At 36.0% G+C, this 23,302-nt stretch overlaps 1 protein-coding gene across 17 annotated transcripts in view; it reads left to right on the top strand.

The window, feature by feature from the left end:
• Nucleotides 1-23,302, top strand: part of ADGRL3 (adhesion G protein-coupled receptor L3) — a 936,136-nt gene that overhangs the window by 797,380 nt on the left and 115,454 nt on the right. For all 17 annotated transcript variants that reach the window (XM_059887348.1, XM_059887344.1, XM_059887332.1 and 14 more), the window contains 2 exon segments: nt 1,258-1,466; nt 2,780-2,956. In XM_059887348.1, coding sequence (XP_059743331.1) covers nt 1,258-1,466; nt 2,780-2,956 — 386 coding nt within the window.

Here is a 23,302-nt window from a genome sequence, read left to right on the forward strand (position 1 = left end):
GACATGGAACCTGGCATGCTGTAGTCCATGGGATTGCAAAAAGTTGGACATGACTTATCAACTGAACAACAACCCAGAAAATGTCCTGATGTCTCTTTCTGGTTTTCTCACCCCATCTCCCGACCTGATGAACTGCTTTATTCTCATTAATATTTCTAATTACAAATTTTATCTGTTCTTAGACTGGAATAATAAAGTGTGTACTCTTTCCATCTGTATTCTTTAACTCTGTATAATATTTTGTGGATTCAGTCATGATGCTCCATCTATCATTTGTTTGTTCTTTATTGATGTATAGTAATTCTGTTATTTTAATAAGCCATAATTTGTTTATTCTCCTATTGACATACTTTGAGTTGTTTCTATTTTTGGACTTTTGTGAATAAGGTAGCTATAAACATGCTTATACAACCTTTTCTTTCTTTGTGTGTATATGTTTCCATGTATCTAGCAAGGGTAGATATATGTTTAACTTTATAAGAAATTGCCAAATATTTTTCCAAATAGTTGAACTCCCACCAATAGTATGCAGAGGTTCATTTGTTCCACACTTTTACCAACATTAGTGTGGCTAGTCTTTTGTAGTGTGAGTTGTGGAGATTCTAGTGGGTATTGCTATCTCAATATTATTTTGATTTTTACTTCCCTAATTATGAATAATGTTGACAGTTTTTCTTGTATCTATTAGCTTTTTATATATCTATAATAAAGTATAATAATACTTTGTAATAGTTTTATGTGTTTTGCCATTTTAGTATGAAATTAATTATTTGTTGAGTAGAAGAAATGCTTTATGTATTTATGAGTCATATGCATTTATATTTCCTAGTTTGTGGCTATCTTATTAATTTTCTTAATATTGTATTTGGTAGACACAGATTTTCAATTTTGATAAAGTTTAGTTTGCCATCTTTTTCTTTTATAATTAGTGGCTTTCAGGTCCTATCCAACGAATCTTTGCTTTCCCCAAGATCACATAAATATCTGATATTTTGTTCCAGACTCTCTTTGATTTGAATGAGATAGGGATTGAGGGTTTTGTTTTTTTTTTTTTTAGTACTGATATGTTATTTTCGTATCATTAGACTCTCCTTTCCTCATGAATGATTGGCACTTTGGTTGAAATGAATGTTTGAATTTTGTTGTGAATATATATAATATAATATAAATTTGATTATAATCTAATTAGAAACATCTAGTCTAAAAAGGATGTACAAGCTAATTAGTTTCTTCCCAATTTATATGTACTTATTTTAGGAGAGATCAGAGTGGCCTTTGTCCTTTATAACAACTTGGGTCCTTATTTGTCCACGGAGAATGCCAGCATGAAGTTAGGAACAGAGGCCATGTCCACCAATCATTCTGTTATCGTCAATTCTCCAGTTATTACAGCAGCCATAAACAAAGAGTTCAGTAATAAGGTTTATTTGGCTGATCCTGTGGTGTTCACTGTTAAACACATCAAGGTAAGAAAATGTTTATCCACATTATATTTGTTATAAGTATGAAGTATATTAATTTCCTTTCATTGTCCCTATTATTTGACATATAGAGATCCATTTTCTATAAAATAGTGACTTTTTTCCCCAAAGTGAGGGAGGAGAGTAATTCTTGTATATGTATATCAATTCAGTTCAGTTCAGTCGCTCAATCGTGTCTGACTCTTTGTAACCCTATGGACTGCAGCATGCCAGGCTTCTCTGTCCATTACCAACTCCTGGAGCTTGCTCTCAAACTCATGTCCATCGAATCAGTGATTCCATCTAACCATCTCATCCACCATTGCCCCCTTCTTTTCCTGCCCTCAATCATTCCCAGCATTAGGGTATTTTCCATTGAGTCAGTTCTTCGAATCAGGTGGCCAAAGTATTGGAGCTTCAGCTTCAGTGTCAGTCCTTCCAATGAATATTCAGGATTGATTTCCTTTAGCCTTGACTGGTTTGATCTCTATGCAGTCCAAGGGATTCTCAAGAATCTCTCCAACACCACAGTTCAAAAGTAGCAATTAGGTAAAAGTATAGATGGATTTATAAATACTTAATTGTAATTAAAAAGAACTAGAAATATGTTCAGTGGAACTGGGCATAACTACACATCTGACATTACAAGTAATTATGCCCTTTGTGTGTAGATATAATTTTATGCATATGCAAAGATTGTAGTGTAAATTGAACGAAAAATTTTAAAAACTGTTCTCTCAGAGAGGCTTTCCTGGTGACTCAGATGGTAAAAAATCTGCCTGCAATGCAGGATTCCCAAGTTTGATCCTGGGGTTGAGAAGATCCCCTGTAGAACAGAATGGCAACCCATAGTTCTTAGAGTACTAAGTATCTTTGCCTGGAGAATTTTCATGGACAGAGAAGTCTGGTGGGCTACAGTCTATGGTATAGCAAAGAATCAAACAAGACTGAGCAATTTTCACTTTCACTTTTCTTCCACTTTCACTTTTATCATCTCAGATGTTTATTATATACAGCAATTCTTTGCTTTGTAGGATATATTAATTGATGTGATTCTGAGATAATACTAGTATCTCTTCAATATTATTTTTAAATGAATTCACCTGGAATCAAGGGGAATAAATAACATATATTCATATATTCACATTTATTTAGAATTGATAAGCCCCACTTAATATGAAAACATTGGTAGACATCTCCAGAAATATTGGAACATAGTATGAAATTTTGTTAGATGTAAATAAAATGCCTACTTAATTTGCATGATCATAAAGTAGTTATTGGCTTTACTGATTTTTTTTGTTTGTTTTTTTCTGTAGCAGTCTGAGGAAAACTTCAATCCTAACTGTTCATTTTGGAGCTATTCCAAGCGCACAATGACAGGTTACTGGTCAACCCAAGGCTGTCGGCTCCTGACAACAAATAAGACACATACTACATGCTCTTGTAACCACCTAACCAATTTTGCAGTACTGATGGCACATGTGGAAGTTAAGGTAAGATATATAGCGTATGATAAAATTCCTTAGCATACAGTTAAGACACTAAATAAAAAGTCTTACCTCTGCACCTATCTTAGTATTCTAGCTTTTGTAGTAATTCTATTCAAGAACTCTCTGATGTTCAACCCATACCATAGTAGATGATTCAAATAACTCTTTTTTTTCTAGTATCAATATAGTTCATAATATTGAAATCTGATATGAAATAAAATTTTGCTGATAAAACTTCCCCTGTTATTCCCTGCTTTTATTTTGTATGAATAAATGTCAGACCATATCCTCATGACCTGGACAAGATAGGACCTCAGCATTACAGGCCAGGGCAATGGGGTTAAGAAGCTAGAATCTGTTAGGCTGAAGACTAAGGAGCCATGCATGAGATCAAATACTCTCAAAATGAGTGTTGGGAAAATAGCCATTAAACACATTGTAATAATGGTTCTGCCCATTCAAAAGACACAATTATAAGGAAAAATTCAGGTAATGGATTGTTTCCAAAATCATAAACATGACTAACTTGGATGCATCAGTCTCTTTCTAGGTGATTGGTTGTCATGGAAGGCAGGATGAGTATTTAGATTTCCGATATAGCTAGGATATAAAAATACAAAGGGATTACTAACTTGGCTATAGAGATTGATAGATGGGTTATAACAAGAAATTATGACTGTGAATTCTCTTCTCATCTTCCTGATGTGAATAAAAATAGAGGAAGTATCATTGGTTTTCCAGTGCATCTTAAAACATGAAAACCATGGCAAAAATTTTATCTACCTGATATCATCGATCCAATAATTTTATCCAAAATTTTATTTGGCTCTGTCGAAGTTAAAAATGATAAAGGTAGAAGAAAACAAAATCCAAGCCCACTCAGCACCTAATAAATTACCTTAGCTGTGTCAACACAGTCAAATTTGGTCTTTTAAGGACTACAAACAGTATTTTGTCAGAACTTCACAAATTGATAAGCTAAGCAAGATTGGCCACACTAACAAATATTAGATTTAAACCTGGAATGTGTTCGTATGACTCTAGGATTCTCTCTTTTCAGCTTAGGGTATAAATTCAAACACAGGAAAATGTATCATATTTCAAGGAAGAAGAAAATACAATTTTTTGCTCAGTTCATTGCAATAACAATCTCTACTCAGTCCATTACACAAGAATCTTGACTGTGACCATTATTGTATGTCAAAAAGAGATAAAATAAATGGAAATCAGTATTTTCCTTCAGCAGTCAGTAACAAAGTATGCCCTGGATTTCTTATATCACAATCTCTTGAAGTTATGAGAATCATTCCCATCTTGATCATGCAATGTGAATTTGACACTTGAAAAACGAGAAGCAAACAGAATGATCATCTCTGAAAGTCCAAAAGAAAATGCAGCAACCAAACTTACATTAGACTAATGTCTAGAAATGAAGGCTAGTTTATTCATGCACAGTGAGATATGCAATAGCCAGTTAGAATAGATATTTACATTGTCTAGTTATCATTCTCTAATTCCACAGGAAAATCTATAAAGAAAACAAAATTACATTGGAGAATTTTGCTTGATTAGCTTGAAAAGAGCAAGAAGAATTAGCTGAGTCTAGATGCTGTTGCTATTAATCTGTGGTGCCCTGATGTATCTTCACTCCAGGGCTCTACCGATGTACTGAGTTGCTCTTTTCTATCATCTGTGTTATCCCTGCAATTCATTCAGTACTTCCTTCTTTCTTTTAAAGAATATTTTTCAAGCACCTAAGTAAAGATATTGATGTGTTACACAATAGGTTCTGAATAAATGTAACTCCCTCCTTCTAATCTGCCAGAGATACCAGAAGATTCTAGCATTCCAGTGGAACTTAGGTCATTCATGATGCTTACATTTTTAAGGGGAAGGAAAGGGCAGAGAAATGAAGCTTCAGTCATAATTGTGATAAGCCTTATAATTGATACCTACACTGTGATTTAGGACACAGAAGGGGTTCATCTAAGGCAGGACTGATCAGAGAGAGGGCTTATCAAAAAAGTGACCTACGCTGAAGGATAAGTAGGATGAATTTAGTAAGGTAAACTGTGTAAAACTTGCATCAACCACATTCTTGGAACAGTTTGCCTTGGGTACAGTATTCTCTCTTATCTCTTTCCTACCTCAGCAACTGGTCCTTTTGAGCTTCCTTTGCTGGTGCCTCCCCATCTCCACAGCCTCTTGTGTTGCCCTGGCCAGGAGTGTAATCCTAGACGTACTCCAGGCACTATCCATTTCTCTGTAGTTGATCTCATATGGTGGTATGCTATAACCATCATCTCATGATCCCCAGGTTTCATCTCCATTTCTTAACTCCAGACTCCTAGATTCAATAGTTAACTTGATATATCCATCTAGACTTCTAATCAGTGTCAAAATTCCAGAACAATGCTTTTGGTGTTTTCCTACCAGTCTTTTCTTTCTTAGTAAATGGTTACTCTGTCTTTCCAAAAGCTCTGGAATAACCCATCCCCACAAAAGACTGTGGGAAGTAAGAGAAAGGAGGTCACTGGTCTCAGCCAATTTACAGTTTATCAAGGGAGAGAAGCATTAAGACTGACTTTTGAAGGAAAGGGATGCACTAAAGTGACAATAGGTCTTCCCAGGCGGTGCTAATGGTAAAGAACTCACCTGCCAGTGCAGGAGAAATAAGGGTTCGATCCCTGGGTTGGGAAGATCCCCTGGAGGAAGGCATGGTAACCCACTCCAGCATTCTTGCCTGGAGAATCCCATGGTCTGAGGAGTCCATAGGGTCACAATAGTCAGACGCAACTGAAGTGACTTAGTACGCACACACATGAAGTGACAATATTACTGAAAACCTGCCTCTGTGCACCAGTACCAAAATGAATCTCAGATGCAGAATTTTGGGCGATTTAGGAAAGAACATTGCTTTACCAAGTAAAGGGGGCCACTGCAGGTTAATGCCCTCAAAATTGTGCATCCCCACCTGAGGGGCTGTTGTGAGGAGTCTTATATTTAGAGTTTGTAGGCAGGGTTGCTGATGAGGATCAGGGTGCATGCGGGGCCTGCATTCCTTCAATCCAGAGGTCATCTGGCATCAGGTGGTCTTTGGATGAGCTTCTGTGGTTTTTGAGGTTCTTCTGTGACCTTCTGTCTGCAATGAAGGAGGCTTCATTAAGTTAACAACTTCCATTTGGTGGGGGTTTTGGTTCTGTACAGAACTCAAAGACATTGCTATGTATATGCCTTAAGGAGGAACCAGAACCCTTTCCCAAGCCTGCACTATTATTTCTTGACTGCTCCTTCCTTGTCTCTTCATCTCTTCCCTTTTCTTATTAGCAACTGTTTGAATCTGTCCTTTGGAACTCAGGGAAGATCATGGAGGCTGAGTGAAGCCTGTTTCATATTAGAAACGGGGAACATGGAAAGACATTTTTGCCTGGGAGCCCCACAGGGTCCTGCTCAGTCCTACACAGCTGATTAACTACTTTTGAGTTTTCTCTGCTTCTCTTGTCTATGGAAACATTTGATTTTCTTCTCTTTTAGATTTTCTTCTCTTTCCATTATGAAAGTTTATATAATATAGTTTTATACCAAACTGTGGTAGTATGTATGGCATTTAAAAAAAACTTTTCATTATTGAAATCATGTGCAGATTTGTCTGCTGTTCCGTAAAATGTTGAATACACTAAATTCAAATATCTGTCTCTTCTCCTACTAGTAATTCTCTTTGTGAACAATCTATTTAGGAGGAGTATTTTAGTTTGCAGGATCATAAGTTTCAAACTAATTGAGTAATGTTTCTACTGTGGTTTTTGAGAACACAGTAACAAATGCTTTAGAAATCACTGATAGCTGTTTCCTCTACTCAAATGATAATTCTTTGGGAGAGAATTTAAAAAGTCCCCGTGATCATTCCTGTCAGTTCAGCTTGATGTTGATTTTTATTATGTTTAAAAGGCTTCATTTTCCTTAGTTTGATGCTTGCATCTCTCTTTCGCCCTCTCTTTTCTTTTTAGCTTAGTATATCCTATTGCTTCTACCTCAACATTACCCCAGTCCAAGTATAGGTATTATTTTTCTGTTTAAAAACATTGTATTTTTTAATTTAATATTGATTTAAAACAATTTGAACAATTTCAAACAATTTTGAAATTTTTAACTTCATACCATGGTTTCTGTGTGTCAGGTATTTTATAACTAGATTTTCTAAGTTAGAAGGAAATACACTGTAGGGTTCTGCAGTGGGACATGAAGAAAAGTACTTGCTTTTTAAAAAGTCTAATTTTATTTTTAAAGTCCAAAAGAAAAGTTAAGAGTTTAAGAGAGGATTTTATTAGTGAAAAATAGAATGTTTAATGTTTGTTGATAAAGGTTGTACACTTTCATTCCCAGTTTTTTTATTCTCATTTTATATATTGTCATCTGTACTGTAATGGGTTTGAGGTGAAAGTAGAGATTAAACTCATAACTGTTCTTGGGCTCCAAAATCCACGTGGATTGTGACTGCAGCCATGAAAATAAAAGATGCTTCCTCCTTGGAAGAAGAGCTATGACAAACCTAGACAGGGTATTAAAAATCAGAAACATCACTTTGCGGACAAAGGTCCATCTAGTCAAAGCTGTGATTTTCCCAGTAGTGATGTATGTATGTGAAAGTTAGACCATAAAGAAGGCTGAGCACCAAAGAATTGATGCTTTTGAACTGTGGTGTTAGAGAAGACTCTTGAGAGTCCATTGGACAGCAAGATCAAACCAGTCATTCCTAAAGGAAATCAGTCCTAAATATTCACTGGGAGGACGGATGCTGAAGTTGAAGCTCCAGTACTTTGGCCATCTGACACGAAGAGCTGACTCATTAGAAAAGATCATGATGCTGGGAAAGACTGAGGACAAGAGAAGAAGGTTGGATGGCATCACTGACTCAATGGACATTAGTTTGAGCATACTCAGGGAGATAGTGAAGGACCGAGAAGCCTGGCATGCTGCAGTTCATGGGATCACAGAGTCAGAATATGAGTTAGAGACTGAACAACAAGAGTATATAATACTTTAATTGATGTATTTATTCAGAGGGAAAATAAAAAAAAAAAAAACTAGGTAACTCACAAATTGAATACCCTCCAAATATGTAAAATTCCATGAAAACAAAATGGTTTTAAAAATGTAAAATTTTATTGTATAATCTTAAATATTAACTCTATCAAAATTTTTGACAACCTCTTAGAACCAAGAACTATTATTGGATTTTCTTATCAAACAATTTCATAGTAATATGTTTCCTTCATATATTTATTAAAATCTGAAATTATTTATTTGCTAGTATGCTGTTTTATTGAAGAAGGCAATGGCACCCCACTCCAGTACTCTTGCCTGGAAAATCCCATGGACGGAGGAACCTGGTAGGCTGCAGTCCATGGGGTCGCAAAGAGTCGGACACGACTGAACGACTTCACTTTTACTTTTCACTTTCATGCATTGGAGAAGGAAATGGCAACCCACTCCAGTGTTCTTGCCTGGAGAATCCCAGGGACGGGGGAGCCTGGTGGGCTGCTGTCTTTGGGGTCGTGCAGAGTCGGACACGACTGAAGCAACTTAGCAGCAGTAGCAGCAGCATGCTGTTTTATTGTCTGCCTCCTCTGCTAGACCCTAAGCTCTGTATTATGAACAGAAACCTGAAAGAAATGAGAATCAATCTTACAAATCATCTGGGGAAAGACTCTTCTAGGCAGAAGGGACAAGAACAAAATCCTGAACTGGGGGTAATTCTGATGTGAACTGCAAGAACAGTGTAGTTGGAGTGGAAAAAAATTTTTTTCATTACTTATTTTCTCCACTCTTTATAGAACTTTAATAGAAAAAGATGAAACAGTGGTAAACACCCACATACTCCTTATTTGGAATTACATTTAAATTTTTGACACATTTGACTTTAACTTTTCTCTGTATGTACATAGCATATATAATGTATTATTTGACTCCTTGAAAGTAAATTGCTGATTTTATAACATTTAATTCCTAAATCTTGCAGCAAATGTGTTTCAGGAAAAGTCTCTACCATTAAAACACACAAGAAATTTAACTTTGACTCAGTATTATCATCTACTGTATAATTCATACACAGGTGTTCTAATTATCCTGATAAATTGCTTTATAGCCATTGTGTTTCCACTTAGGACCTAGTCAAACATCATGCGTTACCTTTAGTTGTGACATTTCTTTGGTTTTCTTTAGAAGTAACGCCACCTATTTTTGTCTTTCATGAAAATGACATGTTGCAGAGTTCAGGTTATTTGTCCTATAGAATGTTTCACAATCTCAGTCTCTCTTATTGTTTCCTCATAGTTAGATCCAGGTTACATTTTTTGGGCAAAATAATACCTTGTAGGAGATGCTGTATCCTTCCCGTTGTGTAGCTCACACGGTGAAGAATCTGCCTGCAATGCTGGAGACCTGAGTTCAATCTCTGGGTGGAGAAGATCCCTTGGAGAAGGGCATGGCAATTCACTCTAGGATTCTTGCCTGGAGAATCCCATGGACAGAGGAGCTTGGTGGGCTACAGTCTATGGGACTGCAGAGTCAGGCGCAACTGAGCGACTAACACCTTCACTCCCACTGGAAAAGGAAGCCACTTATAGGAGTCACTAAGTTTGATCACCTTGTTAAAGTTACATTGTATGGGAACATTTAAGTTTTTAATTAAGAGAAACGTGGATGAAAAGTTAGTTTTATCCATCTCAATTTATTTCATTGTAATCACTTTATCCCACCCTTCATTTGTTCCTCAAATATTTAAGTACTGTTTTTGGGACGGACAAAATTTGTGGTCTAGTTTGTAATACTAGTAATCAGCAAAATTAGTGTCTTATGAAAAATGTCTTATTGTTGTGTTAGAGAATGCTGTAGAAACACATGGTGGGCATGCTGTTATTCAGTCAAGTCTGACTTTTTGCGACCCCATGAAAAATAGTTGGTCACCTCCCTCTGTCTATGGAATTTTCCTGTGAAGAATACCACAGTGATTTGCCATTTCCTCCTCCAGGTAGAAACACATAGGGGAAAGCCTTAATTTGACCTTAAGAGATCGAAGAAGATGCTCTAGATGAAATGCCATAACTTTAAGCAAAATGAGTGACGGGGTTGAGGTAGCATGAAATAGGGTTCAATTTTTTATGGTGTGTATTTTCAGTAAATTTTATATTATTTTAGAGAGTATTAGTTGCATTCTTCCTCTTATTTGTTTTATTTCTAAGACGTAGCATTTTTAAGCAAAAAACAAAAACAAAAAAAAAACAAAAAACCCTGCAATCTTCTAACACATCCTAAATCCTTACCCTTAAATTTCTCAGGTTCTTGGTTGTCTTCAGTATATAAACATGGCTAAAAATAGCAGCTGGAGCTGCATCTGCAATTCTAGTGAGAAATACTTTACAAGAAAAATAAGTAATCAAGTTTAAGGGATTGCAAAAAGAAGAGATTTGATAAGGACTTCAAGCCTCAGAGAGGCCAGTGATAGTAGGAACTAATATAATTTCTTTAATGTCTACTTACATTGTCTTATTTGATCCATAGCACCATAATAGGTATTGTCATCATAATTTATTTCCTTGTTTTATAATCTGAAGGGAAGTTAGGATAAGAAAATTTAGGAAACTTAGTATCCTGATTCCAGCTAATTGCCTCTTCTTCTACAGCACATTATCTGAACTCACTGTACCCATTATTAATCAGGTAAATGAGGGTAATAAAATTATTTTCTAACATTGTCTCAGGGTTAAATTAGTGATTGAACAGCAAAATCTATTAAAATCATGTTGAGAATTATAAAGATTTCTGAAAATATAAATGTTTAATTCACTATATACTCAAGTGCCCTCAAAACCTTTGAGCTTTTGATCCTAGGAGTAGTTAACTATCAAGACTCCAATATTTAATTGAGTTTCTAATAATAAATAGTCCTCTACTGGTACATGAAAGAAAGACATTTAGACCAGTGCTTTGCATCACTGTTCAAAGTGACAGATTATTTTTTTTTACAATGAAATTGTCAAGTTATAAATGGATTTACAGCAAGATATCATCATAACTGCCCAAAACTTCCCAACGCTTCAAAATGGTTATGTGGACATTGTGAATTCCTATAATGTCAGCACCACCAAATTCAATTTAACTACAATCATAAGTTAGTACTAAGTATACATAATCCTTTCATTGATTGGATTTCTTCTTCATGTGTGAGATGATTTTTAAGATAGACCAAATGATGAAAAGACACTTACTCCTTGGAAGAAAAGTTATGACCAGCCTAGATGGCATATTAAAAAGCAGAGACATAACTTTGCCAACAAAGGTCTGTCTAGATAAAGCTATGGTATTTCCAGTAATCATGTATGGATGTGACAGTTGGACTATAATGAAAGCTGAGCACCGAAGAATTGATGCTCTTGAACTGTGGTGTTGGAGAAGAATTTTGAGAGTCGTTTGGACAGCAAGTAGATCCAACCAGTCCATCCTAAAGGAAGTCAGTCCTGAGTATTCATTGGAAGAACTGATACTGAAGCTAAAACTCCAATATTTTGGCCACCTGATGTGAAGAACTGACTCACTGGGAAAGATTGAAGGTGGGAGGAGAAATATCACTATTTCCTTCTTTTTTATGTTTGAATAATTTTCCATTGTGTATACTATATCTTCTTTATTCATTCTTCTGTCAGTAGACTTTTATGTTGCTTCCATGTCTTCACTTCAGTACAGTCGCTCAGTCGTGTCCAACTCTTTGTGACCCCATAGACTGCAGCACCCAGGCTTCCCTGTCTACCACCAACTCCCAGAACTTGCTCGAACTTGCTCATGTTCATCAAGTCAATGACACCATCCAACCATCTCATCCTATGTCATGCCCTTCTCCTTCTGCCTTCAATCTTTCCCAGCATCAGGGTCTTTTCCAGTGAGTCAGCTTTTCACGTCAGGTGGCCAAAATATTGGAGCTTCTGCTTCAGCATCAGTCCTTCCAATGAATATTCAGGACTGATTTCCTTTAGGATTGATTGATTGGATCTCTTTGCAGTCCGAAGGACTCTCCAGAGTCTTCTCCAACACCATTGTTCAAATGCATCAATTCTTCAGTACTGAGCTTTCTTTATGGTCAGCTCTCACATCTGTACATGACTACTAGAAAAACCATAGCTTTGACTAGACAGAATTTGTCTGCAAAGTAATGCCTCTGCTTTTTAATACGCTGTCTAGGTTTGTCATAGCTTTTCTTCCAAGGAGCAAGTGTCTTTTAATTGCATGGCTGTAGTCACCATCTGCAGTGATTTTGGAGCCCAAGAAAATAAACTCTGTTACTGTTTCCATTGTTTCCCCATCTATTTGCCATGAAATGATGTGACTGGATACCATGATCTTCTTTTGTTGAATGTTGAGTTTTAAGCCAGCCTTTTCATTCTCCTCTTTCACTTTCATCAAGAGGCCCTTTAGTTATTCTTAGCTTTCTGCCATAAGGGTGGTGGCATCTGCATACCTGAGGTTATTGGTATTTCTCCCAGAAATCTTGATTCCAGCTTGTGCTTCATCCAGACGGGCATTTCCCATGAAGTATTCTTGCATATAACTTAAATAGACAGAATGACAATATACAACCTTTACATACTCCTTTCCCTATTTGGAACCAGTCCATTGTTCCACTCTGGGTCTAACTGTTGCTTCTTGACCTGCATATAGGTTTCGCAGGAGGCAGGTAAGGTGGTCTGGTATTCCCATCTCTTGAAGAATTTTCTACAGTTTATTGTGATCTAACAGTTGAAGGCTTTGGCATAGTCAATAAAGCAAAAGTAGATGTTTTTCTGGAAATCTCGTGCTTTTTCTATTATCAAATTGATGTTGGCAATTTGATTTCTGGTTCCTCTGCCTTTTCTCACACCAGCTGGAACATCTGGAAGTTCTTGGTTCACATACTGTTGAAACCTTGCTTGGAGAATTTTGAGCATTTCTTTGCTAGCATGTGAGATGAATGCAATTGTGTGGTTGTTTGAACATTCTTTGGTATTGCTTTTCTTTGGGATTGGAATGAAAACTGACCTTTTCCAATCCTGTGGCCACTGCTGAGTTTTCCAAATTTGCTGACACATTGAGTGCAGCACTCTAACAGCATCATATTTTAGGATTTGAAATAGCTCAGCCTGAATTCCATCACCTCCACTAGCTTTGTTTGTTGTGATGCTTCCTAAGGCTACTTGACTTCAGAATCCAGGATGTCTGGCTCCAGGTGAGTGATCACACCTGGGTCCTTAAGATCTTTTTTGTACAGTTCTTCTGTGTATTTTTGCCTCCTCTTCTTAATATCTTTTGCTTCTCTTAGGTCCATACCATTTCTGTCCTTTTTTATGCCCATCTTTGCATTAAAAGTTTCCTTGGTATCTTTAATTTTCTTTAAGAGGTCTCTAGTCTTCCTGATTTTATTATTTTCCTCTATTTCTTTACATTGATCACTGAGGAAGGCTTTCTTATCTCTCCTTGCTATTCTCTGGAACTCTGCATTCAGACGGGTATATCTTTCCTTTTTACTTTGCCTTTGGCTTCTCTTCTCTTCTCAGTTATTTGTAAGGCTTCCTCAGACCTCCATTTTGACTTTTTGCATTTCTATTTTTGAGGGGGACGTTCTTGATTGACACCTCCTGTACAATGTCACAAATCTCCATCCATACTTCTTCAGGCACTGTATCAGATTAATCCCTTGAATTTGTCACATCCACTGTATAATCATAAAGGATTTGTTTTAGGTCATACCTGAATCATCTAGTGATTTTATCTACTTTCTTCAATTTAAGTATGAATTTGGCAATAAGAAGTTCATGACCACATCAGCTCCTGGTCCTGTTTTTGCTGACTGAATAGCTTCTCCATCTTCGGCTGCAGAATATAATCAATCTGACTTCAGAATTGAGCGTCTGGTGACATCCATGTGTAGAGTTGTCTCTTGTGTTGTTGGAAGAGGGTGTTTGCTATGACCAGTGTGTTCTCTTGGCAAAACTCTTTTAGCCTTTGCGCTGCTTCATTTTGTACTCCAAGGCCAAATTTGCCTATTGCTGCAGGTTTCTCTTGACTTCCTTCTTGTGCATTCCAGTCCTCTCTGATGAAAAGGACATGTTTTTATTTGGCGTTAATTCTAGAAGGTCTTGTATGTCTTCATAGAACCATTCAAGTTCAACTTCTTCGGAATAGTGGTTGGGGCATAGACTTGGATTACTATGATATTGAATGATTTGCCTTGGAAACAAACTGAGATCATTCTGTCGTTTTTGAGATTGCACCCAAGTACTGCGTTTTTGGACTCTTTTGTTGACTATAAGGGCTACTCCATTTCTTCTAAAGGATTCTTGACCTCAGTAGTAGATACAAAGGTCATGTGAATTAATTTCACCCATTCTGGTCCATTTTAATTCACTGATTCCTAAAATGTCGACGTCAACTCTTGCCATCTCCTGTTTGATCACTTCCAATTTACCTTGATTCATGGATCTAACATTCCAGGTTCTTATGTAATATTGTTCTTTATTGCCTTGGACTTTATTTCCATGACCAGTCATATCCATAGCTGGGCACTGTTTTCACTTTGGTTCCATCTCTTCTTTCTTTCTCAAGTTATTTCTCCATTCTTCTCCAGTAACATATTGGGCACCTACCAACCTGGGGAGTTCATCTTTCAGTGTCCTATCTTTTTGCCTTTTCATACTGTCCATGGAGTTCCCAAAGCAAGAATATTGAAGTGATTTACCATTCTCTTCTCCAGTGGACCACGTTTTATCAGAACTCTCCACCATGATCCATCCATCTTGGGTGGCCTCACATGGCAAGGCTCCTAGTTTCATTGGGCTAGACAAGATTGTGGTCCTTGTGATCAGTTTGGTTAGTTTTCTGTGAATGTACTTTCATTCTGTCTGCCCTCTGATAAATAAGGATAAGAGGCTATGGTAGCTTCCTGATGAGAGAGACTGACTGTAGGGGAAACTGGGTCTTGTTCTGATGGGTGGGGCCATGCTCAGTAAATCTTTAATCCAATTTTCTGTTGATGGACAGGACTATGTTCCCTCCTAGTTTTTTGTCCTGAACCCAAACTATGTTAGGGGTAATGAAGGTAATGGTGATCTCTTTCAAAACAACTTGTGCATGCACCTTTTTATTCAGTGCCCCAACCCTATAGCAGGCCACTGTGGACCCTTGCCCCCACCGGAGACTCCTGGACACTCACAAGTTAGTCTGGCTCAGTCTATCGTGGGGACACTGCTCCTTTCTACTGGTGTCCAGGGCACACAAGGTTTGTTTGTGTCCTCCAAGAGTCTGTTTCCCCAGGCCTGTGGAAGTTTTGTGACCAAATCCCACTGGCTTCCTAAGTCAAATTCCCAGGGGATTCTCAGTCCCTTTGCCAGATCTTCAGGTTGGAAAATTTGTTGTAGATCCTAGAACTTTCTTAACAGTGTAAGAGTTTCTTTGGTATAACTGTTCTGCAATTGTGTTATTACTACCTAAAAGTTACAGTTACTACTTAAAAGTTACAGTTAGTATTTAATACTAATTAGTAGTAGTGCTAATATTGTGAAAACCTATAATTATATTTTTAAATGTTTCTTTCTGTCCTCTGATACAGCAAAAATATTTACTGTATATTTAAATTTTTAGGCTATATTATTACACATTTTATAAATGTGAGAATTAAATAAGTTAGTACAACAAAATAATTAAACAGATATGATATATGTTTAATAAAAATAACTATGACATGTTTTTTTCTATGTGTAGTCTTTATCCTTTTTTTGGTAGTGTTAAAACTGAATATACTGTATAGTAAAATTCACTCTAACCTGTAGTTTTCATCTTATGAAACCAGATTACATTAATTCTTAATGTCAATACAATATGATGGCATCAAAATAAATATCTTCTCAACAAAACTTTTCAGCAAAGAATACTTAGGACTTTACTTAATCACTTGCTTAGTAGGTTTTTAGACTTGTGGGTATTAGTTCCCAGCTCTCCAAAAATTCCCATTCACTTTATATGTACAGGCTTTTTTTGGTAAACCAGCTGTTTTTCAATTTATTCCTTTGCATCTCTGAATTTACCATATAGTCTGTCCATGTCCAAAATATTCATGATTTAGAACCATTTTCAAGCACATCGAATGTCAGCATAAGATAAAACACTATTAGAGATAATGGCTTTAAAGTACTTAAATAGTTGTGAAATTATGAAATAAAGATTGGAATCCAATAAAGTTTTAGTTTTAATATAGAAATCATAAAGTCCTATTTAACATAACTGCTCTTTTCTGGTGAGATATTTTTTGTAAATAAGCTTAAATCCCAAAAATAAGCAATGTTTTTCTCTGTAATTTTTTTTTTTTCCTAACCTACACAGAAGTTCACACAACTCAGGTAGAATAAGATAGAGTATCTTTTATCAGATTCCCTATAGCCGCTTCAGAGCTTATCAAACAGTTTTGGAAAAACATATAAATGTGTCATATTATAATATTTTTCTCCATTGTCATCTGTCATATATATAAAATTCAGAGAAAGACATTTTCCTTGCTTTCCATACTTTGAAAATAGGATTTTATGAAAGTCAGTATTATAGCATCTTGTCTATGGCCAGCCCCAGTAATAGTCATCCTGAAGGCACATGTCTCAAGGAGACTGTCTCCTTCCATTTTCAGAAAGTGAAAAGGCTCATTAAGTACTTCTACACACTTTGAGGAAACTGAAAAGTGACCAAATAATTTCATTATGAATCCTCATTATCACAAATAAGCAAATCACATCCCTTTTTAGAAGCCTTTTCTACAAGGTGTACAGGACATTAAGTGGGTAAGAGCTGTTCATTTTCTTTTGTAAAGAGTTTATAGGCTGGATTACATTTTCCAAAATTTACATTTGCAATGTCTATCGAATATGCAGATTGATAAGCAAAGTCTGTTTTATGTCTGGACAAGATATTAACAGTCTTTTGTGTCTTCTGAAGTTTAATCAAAATCTTTATGGAAATCAAGAAGACAATTGAAACTTCATTTTTCAAATTGAAATATATAAGACGTAGGGGAAACATTATTTTGTTTCTGAGATTAAACACATCATTTTTTTGTCATTAGTAAGATCTGACAGAATCAGCTTTACACTGCTGCTGCTGCTGCTAAGTCACTTCAGTCGTGTCCGACTCTGTGCGACCCCATAGATGGCAGCCCATCAGGCTCCCCTGTCCCTGGGATTCTCCAGGCAAGAACACTGGAGTGGGTTGCCATTTCCTTTTCCAATACATGAAAGTGAAAAGTGAAAGTGAAGTCGCTCAGTCGTATCCGACTCTTAGCGACCCCGTGAACCTCAGCCTGCCACTATAAGGAAGCAAAACATTGATTATCAAACTTTCCCCTTTTGTCTACCCATAGGACATTTCATTTGCAACCTCTGAATCTGGAAAAGTACATCAGGAAAAATGCACCTTTACAGGTGTACAGACAAATCAAGGGAACAAAGCATTAATGCATGTTTACTTTTTTGGAATACTCAAGCTTATCCCATCGTTCACTTCTTTCAAACTGAACCTATCTCTGATCTCTGGAATAGTATCATTGTCTTGGAGAACATTTTCCCAGGGTTCCAAATTTTATTGCTAAAACTAGGACATTCCTGAGCAAACCTGGATAGGTAGTCACTCTGCCATTGATGCTGTATCTGCCACATTACTAGTTGAATAATCTTGGGTAAATTACTTCTCTGTGCGCCAGTTTCTTCATCTGTAAATTGGAAGTAATAATAGTATAATGTCATATTGTTTTATAGGACTAAGTGACTACCCTAATAAAATAAATTAGCACTTGTAGACGAATCTGGTATTTTGAAAGTTGTGTGTCAGCTATCATCATCATTATTGTTATCACCATCATCATCATCACTGTCAGAAATGTTAAAGATGAAATTTTCTCTCTACCTCACTTCATTTCTTACCCTCACCCCAGTTCTCTAAAATCTTTTTCTTATTTACTGCTTGATTACATCATTTACTTAAAAATATTCTAATTGGCCAGTAACTATTTTTTTTTTAATCAACTGTACTTTTTAAAAACCTATATCCCCATGTAATTCTCAGCTACTGTAGGATACTTAGTTTCCACATTTCCTACTATTTTTTTTTTTTTCTGTTTCCTTCATTAATGTAGTGGTGAATCTGGCTCACCAAATGTGATGAAATTTAAAAAATAATAATTCAAATCAAGTAAATCTTACATAACTTAGGCATACAATGCTGTGCTTCTAAAACCAAAGAGATATTCTGAGTAAGTTCTGTTGAACTCTGAAGACAGTGAATATGTATGTTTTTGTGTGCTCTTACTTGCCAGTGTTTCTCTCAGCAATTAAAGTCTGAAAATATTTGATTGATTTTTTTTCAATTTGATATAAATTTGGAAATTACTGCTGAGTTATTTTGGTTAATTTACTGTAAAAATCATAAGAGGTGCAGCCTAATCATTCTTTTTATTGTTACTCAACTTTGACCTTCACCCTATTCCACAAAGAAAATCCTTATTTCCTCAAACCATTGAGCCCTTTATTTTGCCAAGTATTTGTAGGGTGACCTTTGTGTTTGATGATCTGTTAGAGCAATGCAAGAAACTATTTCACAGAGTTCTTACCACATTTATCAGAAAATAGGACTTTCATAACAACACTGGCTTCAGTAAAATTCTTGAGTCAGAACAATGCCTTATGCTGATGTGATACATTAATAACAAATCTAGTGCTCCTACATTGGCAAAGAATAAAAAAATGAAACTCATTTTAGCTATAATGCAAGTACTTCAGAACAAGATATGTTTGAGAGGCAATTTAAAAACCATTTTATTATACCTTAGTAACTCTGACTCAACATTAAAATAATACATTTTAATACAGAAAGTAAAACAGATTCTTGAAAATTACTGGCCAACAATTAATAATTATTATAGGGTAATTGTTTAAGTAGTGTCTGGAAAATTCAGCTTTCTAAAAATATATAAAAGAGAAAACATCCAGAAGGGTTCAGAATTAATTCATACAGTTTGTGTCCCATCTGGAAACACTCATGAAGTTAAAATGAAAAGCATTTCAAAATCTATTTCTCCATCTTGTTTGCTGACTTACTTTTTGGAAAATAAAGTTGGAAATATCAAAATTTACATAAGGGTCTTAGTTGACTCAGATTGAGTTATTTTTATATCATGAGGCAAAAACCACATTTCCCTATTCCATGAATTTGGGCTTTGTTTCATTAAATATACCTATTGGTTTATTTAAGAGTTTTATATTGACAGAGTGAGTTTCATAAAACATCATTGTTTAAGCCATCTTTTTCCTTTGTTGAAGTACTTATTCCTTTTGTGGTATTTGAATTACTCAGTAACCCAACAGTGATAGCACAAAGCAGATTCATAGAGATGAAGAAAAAAGGGAAATCAGAAACTTTCTGAAATATCTGCATTTCATATGTGAATATAAACTTCATAAAAAGCTGGAAAAACAAATGTTATTTTCATAAAAATTTCTTTCTAAAATGGAAGAGTCAGTGAATTTCCTGGAAGTATATTCTGATGAATCATTCTGCTTGTAAGATTTTCTCTCATAGTTCTCCATCATCTTTAAGATGTTAATTGTCTTGAAGTTTTTTCATTCTTTTTATTTTTTGTGAATTTTCCAAATGTTTATAGTAACGAACAGTTTATGGTACAACTCTGGAAAAATAGGTATAGAGGTGAAATTAAGTACTTTTGGGCTTTGTTATTTAAACTTCATAAACACAATTGTATAGTAATGAAGGGCTTCCCAAGTGGTCCTAGTGGTAAAGAACCCTTCTGCCAATGCAGGACTTAAGAGATGAAGGTTCAATCCCTGACCTGGGAAGATCCCTTGGAGAAGGGTATGGCAAATGACTCCAGTATTCTTGCCTAGAGAATCCCATGGACTAAGGAGCCTGGCAGGCTATAGTCCATAGGGTCACAAAGAGTTGGACACGACTGAGGCAACTTAGCACACACATATAGCAATAAAGGTTGAATTCAGATTCTAAAGTTAAAATCTGTCTCCTCATATGCTATGGATATATTTTGCTCTTAATTTATAATAACCCAAATATTATTAATGATATAAAGTAAACTTACAATGTTATAAGAAGAAATTAGGTAATTAATTAGTCGGTTGCAATAATGTTTGATATCTTTAGGCAAAATAACATTAACATTTGTTCTTGTTACAGTTATTATTTTTCTGTTCTACCCTGTGTTATTCATATAGACTTTTGACTTTTAAATGAAGTTTGCTGTCAAGCATGAAAAAATTTAAGATTATTTTTAGATTGCTGCTGTTGCTGCTAAGTCGCTTCAGTCATGTCTGACTCAGTGCGACCCCATAGACGGCAGCTCACCAGGCTCCCTCGTCCCTGGGATTCTCCAGGCAAGAACACTGGAGTGGGTTGCCATCTCCTTCTCCAATGCATGAAAGTGAAAAGTGAAAGTGAAGTCGCTCAGTTGTGTCCGACTCTTAGGGACCCCATGGACTGCAGCCTACCAGGCTCCTCCGTCCATGGGATTTTCCAGGCAAGAGGGATGCCATTACCTTCTCCATTTTTAGATTAACCAAGAACAAAGAAACATTGACTTCCTTACTTTAACATATATTATCTTACTTACCACACAATAACCTGAATCCTCTGTTATTTTATCTCTATGTATATGAGGTTTTGATACTGTAAAGGGTAGGTGGTTGTTCAAGATAACAATTGCAAAATTAGAGTGACAAGGTTAAATCCACATCTTTTAACTCTCAGATTTACTCTGTGGTCCTCTTATTTCCATGCAGATTTTTGCCTTTCTTCTCATAATTGACCCCTTGATATATCCACATATTTTAAGATACTGTGGTTTAACAGCCTCCTCATTCTCCAGCTCTATTTTTTTTTTAATATCTTGCTCAAGATTTTAGAGCAGATGATTTATGAACCAAAATGGGAGTTCCCTGCTGGTCCAATGGTTAAGACTGTGCTTCTACTGCAGGGGCAGGGATTCAATCCTTGGTCAGGGAAGTAAGATCCCACATTCCTGCATGTCACGTGCCATGCGATGTGGCCAAAAAAAGTCCCAAAGATTGGGCAGCATGATACAACTTTTAGTTTATAATATAAGGCCATTTCAGAAGAGAGGGATAATTAGAGAGAATTTCATTTATTCAGTTCATATATTAATTGTGCATCTACTCTAGGATGCAACTTTATAGGACCTGGGGATACATTGGGGATCAGAAGATAAAACAACTTATTCTCTTGGAGTGCAATTTCTAGTAGAGGCCACAGATGATAAACAAATACTAATAAAATATCTAATATAGGTAAATGTTAAGGGGAAAAATAATGCAGCAAAAGTAATAGAGTCAGTTGGTTAAATGAATTTTGCAGTTTTTGATGGGATGATTCAAACAAAGCTCTGTGAGAAGGTGACATTTGAATGAAGTAGTGAATGAAGGTAGTGGATTAAGTCACACAGCTATCTTTTGGAAGAGCATTCCCGACCAAGAGAACATCAAGTACAAAGTTTGTGAAGTTGGAATGTGCTTGACATATTCATGGGCCAGAGGAGGCCAACTGGGGTTGAGTAAACTGAACGAAGGGGAGAATAGAAAATGTTTCCACAGAAGTGCAGACTTCTGGGACCTTGTAGATCTTTGTAAAGACTTTGGTTTTTACTTTTATTGAAATGGGAGACGTTGGATGCTTCCATCAATGAGTCTTATTATCTGACTCGCTGATGGAAGCATCCAATGTCTCTATCTTGTTGAATAGAGAGGAAAGGGCAATACATGAGGGTCAAAGTAGGGAATTCATTTAGGAGGCTGTTAAAAAAAAATCAGGTGGTTCTAACCAGTGTGGTACAATTGAGATGACTGGCAGCTGTCAGATAGAAGACAGGATCTACGAGATTTCTTGATGGATTAAGAGTAATTTTTGCGTGTGTGTGTAAAAGGAATCAATACGATTCTTAAGTTGGCCAGAAAACTGCAAAGAATGAAGTGTTGCTATTTACTGAAATTAGTAAAACAGAGGGAAATGTAGATTTGGGAGTGAGAGTGGAGGGAGAAACAGGATAAGGGACTCAGTTTTGAACATAATGTTTGATACTGATCCTTTTTAAATTCCAATGGAGAGTAAATGGAAGCTAAAGCTATACTGATGTAAGAGGGTCCAGCTCCTAGGACATTTGGTCTAAATGGTGCAGGGTTATAACCATTCAAAAACAAATATTAAGCATTTTTTATGTGGCATATCAAGTACTGAGTGCTAGAATATAATAATAAGATATAAGCTTAAAAAGATCTCAAGTCACATAATGATATGTAGTTCATGTCAAAGGTGATTTGAGTCATATAGTGTTCACAAACATGAAACCTTGGAAATAAGAATACTTGATCTGTTATAGCATTGTTAAAGCTATACTAGGAGTTTTAGTCAATTGACCATCCTCTTGAAAAAGGGTTGGTTTTTATCATGGTTTGGTCTCCTGAAATTTCTGTTATGACAGATATAAAGAACGCTAAACTCATAGATCTTGTTCACATTTAATGCCCGTCATTCTTTCTCTTTCATCTTACTGATAAAATTCAAGTGGTGAGTTGCATTTGATCATAGTATGGTATATATAAGGTTGTTGATGTTTGTTTTCTGAGCTAGACAGTATTACCTGAAAGATGATTATTAATTAATTGCTAGACTTTTTTGTTCCTCGTTTGAGTGTTTTGTACTTTTTGTACTGTTGTTTTGACATTTGGTATTCTTCTCTTAACAACTGTGCATGAGGTTTTTAAAAGACGTGTGAAGGCACTGAGTAAAGTATATATACGTTTCTAATAAGGCAACTACCCAGGAAAGGCAGAAGTTATTTGGTTTCCTTTTTTCTTTTTTTTTAGTTTTATAGGTCTTTAGGATACCTTTGAGAATGTATTATATATGCCATTATGGAAGACTGCTGTGCTGAACGTTGGTACTTGATATTCAATTACAGCATCTTTCCTTTAAGTCAAAGAAGAGAGCAAATAGCCCTCTGTTCAAGGAACCAGTAGCACTAACCACTCTCCAATAGTAACAGTAATTTAAGCTGTCAGAGACCAACACTAGTCTGTGTCCCCTGGAGAAAAAAGCAGTTAAAGCAAAATTTCATGTGGTTTTTCTTTCATGATTTGAGCTCCTTCTGAGAAATACATCTAGAGTTATGCAGGAATATATCAAAACTGTTTCATTGACAGTGTCCTAGCAGAGTTCTTTATCAGATAACAACTGTGAAGTTGTATC

This window comes from Bos taurus, chromosome 6, assembly GCF_002263795.3.
Source record: "Bos taurus isolate L1 Dominette 01449 registration number 42190680 breed Hereford chromosome 6, ARS-UCD2.0, whole genome shotgun sequence".
Taxonomy (NCBI): domain Eukaryota; kingdom Metazoa; phylum Chordata; class Mammalia; order Artiodactyla; family Bovidae; genus Bos; species Bos taurus.